The 5142-nt window shown below is 32.7% G+C and overlaps 2 protein-coding genes across 2 annotated transcripts in view; both read left to right on the forward strand.

Moving 5' to 3' along the window:
* Positions 1–258: 258 nt before the first annotated feature.
* On the forward strand, positions 259–1724 carry LOC139857970 (uncharacterized). The gene is made up of 2 exons (XM_071846816.1): positions 259–755; positions 1437–1724. Exons 1-2 carry the CDS (start codon positions 347–349, stop codon positions 1565–1567), a joined length of 540 nt encoding a protein of 179 aa, XP_071702917.1. The 5' UTR covers positions 259–346; the 3' UTR covers positions 1568–1724.
* Positions 1725–4853: 3129 nt separating this feature from the next.
* The window catches only part of LOC139858011 (heat shock factor protein HSF24-like), a 3279-nt gene continuing 2990 nt past the window's right edge, over positions 4854–5142 (forward strand). Inside the window, exon 1 of the mRNA XM_071846870.1 lies at positions 4854–5142. This exon is cut by the window's right edge and continues 281 nt beyond it. The gene's annotated coding sequence lies outside the window, so the exon portion shown is untranslated.

A 5142-nucleotide genomic window follows, 5' to 3' on the forward strand; every position in this document is an offset into this window, starting at 1 on the left:
CTAGAATTTAGCCATACACCACCAAAGGTGCATATAAATATTGTACTGTACAACACTGTAATGCATATTTGGTAGTGTATGACTAAATTTAATGGTGTACGAATCAGCCCAATCCTAATATGTAAAAGATATATTGATATTATGTTTGCAACTTAAATTAACTTATTAAATAAATTAATAAAAATTAGTAACGTGTTTACGTGTGGTTGCGTCACTGCGTGGGGCAAATCAACCTCACATCTCATTTATAACCCGGTCCTCCAATCAAAACCAACCAATAGCCATTCGAGAACCGAAAAAAATATCTCACCTGGTCCCTACCCTAACGGGTCGGGGCAACCAATTCATGCCGCCGCCACCTAACTCAACTACCACCAACCGCCAATCACGGCCACCACCACCACCGCCAGCTTCCTCTCCTCTATACAAACACAAATCGTGGTCGCCGGATATTCTCCGAGACGAAGAATGGGTCAAACGGAAAAACAAACAACTTCACGGCCGGCAAAACAAAAGCGTCACCGATGAAGATATCGATGAACTCAAAGCTTGTATTGAGCTAGGGTTTGGATTCAATGAATCAAATGACCGTCTTTCAAATACTTTACCGGCGTTAGGTTTGTATTACGCCGTTAATAAACACTACAATCATACAATTTCCAAATCATCATCGGTGTCATCTTCTTCTTCCTCGTTGATCTCCGATTCTGATTTATCTGCTGCGGTGGACAGCCCTCAGACCATATTTGACCGCGGTAATTTTATAATTGGAACTTGATTATTATCAATTTTTCAATTTTTTGTTACTAGACTTCTAATTTACTATATCTATTTCACTAATTTTACTCTAGTTTTGATCACAAGTAGTCAGTTTATGCATTAACCAAATATTAGACTATAACCTAGTTTTAAAATTAATTGTGTAGTTGTGTACAATCAAATTGGCATGCAATAGTATGTTTTCAATTTTGGTGATTAATTAAACCGTTTATGATGTAAGAAAACGGGTATGAAAATAGACAATCTGGATTGGTTCCTGCGTTAAACACTTCCTAATTAAGTATTTCGCCCCTCACAAGCCTCGGGTTAATACGAAATCCTAATTGGGATAAGACAAGAACGATTTTGTTTCCAGGCAAGAGGAAATCAATATCACGTATTGAGAGAATCTGTGTGTTGTTATGAATGCAAAAATGTTGGAAAAACCGAAATAAGGTCTGTTTTCAACAGTTAACACTAAGAGTCATAACTCCTTATTTTGGAGGGAAAATTGGTTGGAAGACACCTTTTCATTAATACGAACAGTGTTGATATACAAGAATTTAGATGAGCTTTTTAGAAACCAGTTTATGATGTTATAGTTATTTGATATTAGCCAAGAACATTGTGAAATCAAGTTTTTTGATTTTACTATTTGTATTATTTGATTGATGTAGGGGATGATGCACAAACAATGAAGATGAGATTGAAACAATGGGCTCAAGTTGTTGCAGTTTCTTTGCGTCAATCGTCATCAAGAGTCCATGAAACTGAAAGCACGAAAGCTTCGATTGAAGAACATGGTTAAGAATAATAATGGCTAGATTATAAGAAATCTTGATCTATAATCATACCTTGTAAATAGCACTACAATGTTGAAAGCCTTTGAGAGGGGAACACTTTACTTTTAAATGTTTGTAAATTGAATTTTTGATGTTTGATGTCTAGTTTCATTTGTTCATTTATGTGTGGCCTCTCTTGTTTACAAGGTTTGTGTTTTCATGACTTAACTTTAATTAATGTAAAATAAAATAAAATGTAGAATTGTTAAATTTGTGTTGGTTGTTGTTATTGTTAATCGTAGTTTTGTTCTTTGTATGTCACAGGTAATTAAGCCAAGGGGCGTGTATGCTTTTGTCACACGCTAAACATATTTATGAGAAATATAGGGGTCATCAGGATTTGATTTAAATCGATTAAATCGAAAATTGAACTGAATAAAAACTAAAATAAAACCTAAATTGAATTTTACTTCTATTGTCAATTCGGTTTTCAAATTTAGTTTTCGATTTTAGTTTTATTAAATTCGGTTTAACCAAAATCGAATTAAATTAATAATATATGTAAGTTATTGCTCCATAATATATATAGACCACAAATCAATTTTGAAATCGAAAATTGAATTTAAAATGCATATGTTATATTTATGTTGGTTAAAAGATTAAATTATTATTTTTTGAATTTTTAGTTTTTAACGAAATCGAAGTGAATTTGAATTCCGAATTCGCATTTCAGTTCAGTTATGTTTCAATTTACAATTGAATTTGGTTTTGATTTTGGTTTTGCCTTTAAAATTTTCAAAACTGGTAAAACCAAACCGAATAAATAGAAGAAATTGAAAACTGAACTGATGAACGCTCCTATTTAAAATGTATTCGATATCTTCCCTCATATATTATGATTAAAAGGTAGTCGAGACAACTCTCCTTCAAGTTAAGCCAATATACACGAGTGTTGGTGATTTCAGTTATACTCCTTGAAGTCAGATATAAAAGGGTATATTACTTCACATTCAAAATAGCAGGCTATCTAAAGTTCTAAACATGTTTTTTTCTTTCTTTTTTTTTCTTGATGAAATAACGAGAACTTTTATAAATACGAAAACGTTTTAAAAAGAATAAAATCCAATTAAAGATACAAAAGAGAAGCACCGATGAAGCTCATACCTAAAAAGCGTCTAGCAACAAACTATCTGTACCGAGCCTCACCTAAACCGAACAAAAGTCCAACCCAATAAGTAACTAAACAAAAGTAACACGAAAGCAAAATCAAACAACACAACTAGAAAATGGAAAAAAAACAAACTCAAGATTCAAATATCTTTTATGAACACGCCAAATTGTTCTATTTCGGCCCCTTGAACCAATTTCTTCTTTCGAGATTAAAGATTCTTCTTATAAACCGGTGTACGCGGGATCTCGTTTGTTCCATATCTAAACATGTGTATTCAATTTGTGTCTTTCATTAATTCTTCAGTTCAATGGTGTATGCATATAATATATAGTCCATTCCCTTTAACATAATACGACTCATGTGAATTATCATCCGTGATGTCTTTGTGCAAGTGGAGCTATCCAAAGATTAAGAAGATCGCGTTGTTTGGGATCGTGCAATCAACGGGTTATATACACTGGTGGATGAAGTAAGAATATTAATTCAATAAGATTTAAATTCCTCTTCTAATTTGGGCACATTACATTTGAAACAACTCTATCCCGTTTGAGATCACGATTTTTCATTGGATGGCAATCCAAGGATGTATTGTAGTTCGGTTGGTTTTACGACAAAAGGCATATAATATAATCAATGACGAGCCTGGTGTTTTTTTGTATTTGGTGTGCGGAATGCGAAGAACCAGTATACCATCTTTACTAGATTGTTCGTGGTCCATTAAGATTTGGGCGTCTCTTTTCTCATGGTGGAAGTTTAGATGGATAATTTCGGGTTCTTTATTGGCTTTCTCGAATGATTGATTCTCGGACTTAGGTGTCGGAGCTTCTAAATTTTGAGGCTTATAGGTCCCACAACGTTATGGCCTGTTTGGCGGAAAGAAACAATGTTATTTTTTACGATCGGTTTTCTTGTTCGTCGAAAGTAGTTAAAGCGGCCAAGATAAAGGCTATACTTTGGGCATCAAGTTCAAAAATCTGGTTATTGCTACGTAGCTCATAGTTTTGTTTTCTCATACAGTATTAGCGTTTGTAAGCTTCCATTTGGTTCTTTCTTTGTACTCTCTTGGATCTTTTGGATGAACTCGTCTCAAGTTCCTTGTAAGACATTTCAAGTTCGAATCCTGTATATGATGAATATTTTGTAGTGATCAGGGATGAGTTGGAATCAGTCAGAGAGTAATCCTGCTGGACTGTGTACATCAGAGTATGAGGTCAGATTATTCGTCTTCTCAGGTAGCCCGAATAAGAAAAACCTTCTATTTTTTACTTTCTACATTTTACGTCTCGTTTAAGATACTATTCTTGTTTTTCCCGGAAAAAAATAATCTAAACTCGTGTATATAGCAAAGAGCACCAAAATGAAGACTTTTCGCAACATCAAACGACAAATCACAGATTATATGACTTTTAAGCATCAACGTATTTTTCCAGTTCTAGAAGTTGATGCAAAACAATAATAAGCAATTCTATTATCATTCATTTCTTTTGTATTTTAATTAAAAAATAAATTATATTAATTAAGTAGATTACCATATTGTTTTATTATTTATTACTTAACTACAAATCATATTTAATCATAACACTCCCAAATAAAATTATCGTAACATGCAATACTCATTCACATTCCCAAATAAAATTATCGTAACATGCAATACTCATTCACATGACAATTTCACATCAACATCATTTCTCCCTACGATTACATATCGCCACAACACTAGTACCCAAACTATAAGAAAAGGGCATTGTTTTTATTTTCAATCAATGTAAACGTTACTTTAACTTTATAATAAAAATATATCTTGTTTTACCTATTAATACCTAATATATGATGAATGATCATGTCTTACATTTAATCATTACATTTACACTACAAGATGAAATAAAAAAGAAAAGTTTAAGGTTATAGACATTTCAAACGGTTGAGATAACACCACCCTACAGATATCACCTTTTTTTCTTTCTTGATGATCGTCTCTTATATATAAATATTATTATTATTAAATTATACTAAAAGATACCAAATATATAGATAAAATTCTTTTGTTCACACCCGACCATCACCAACCCCACCCCAACACTCCGGTCTTTATAAATCCACTTTGTAGTATTTTTGTGTACAAATTCTCTAGCATATATGCTATTACTCATCAAACATCTTCTAGTTTTTATTTTTATTCTCAATCATTTGCCATTCTGGTTTTCACGTTCATTTTCGATCATCGTTTCATAAGAGTCTTGTGTAGTAAGTTATGAGCGTGTCTTGTATACAAATTCAACAACTTTACGCTCATGGGAAAAACTAAGCTATTCGTCGCTAGATCAAGAATGTTTCTTTCTGGATTTTATTGCTGGAGCTGGGAATTTTTAACCGCTCTTATGCTATTTAGTTCTTAATTGATCAATCAACAACTTTCGAATTTTAGACTTT

The sequence above is a fragment of the Rutidosis leptorrhynchoides genome, chromosome 7, assembly GCF_046630445.1.
Source record: "Rutidosis leptorrhynchoides isolate AG116_Rl617_1_P2 chromosome 7, CSIRO_AGI_Rlap_v1, whole genome shotgun sequence".
Lineage (NCBI taxonomy): Eukaryota > Viridiplantae > Streptophyta > Magnoliopsida > Asterales > Asteraceae > Rutidosis > Rutidosis leptorrhynchoides.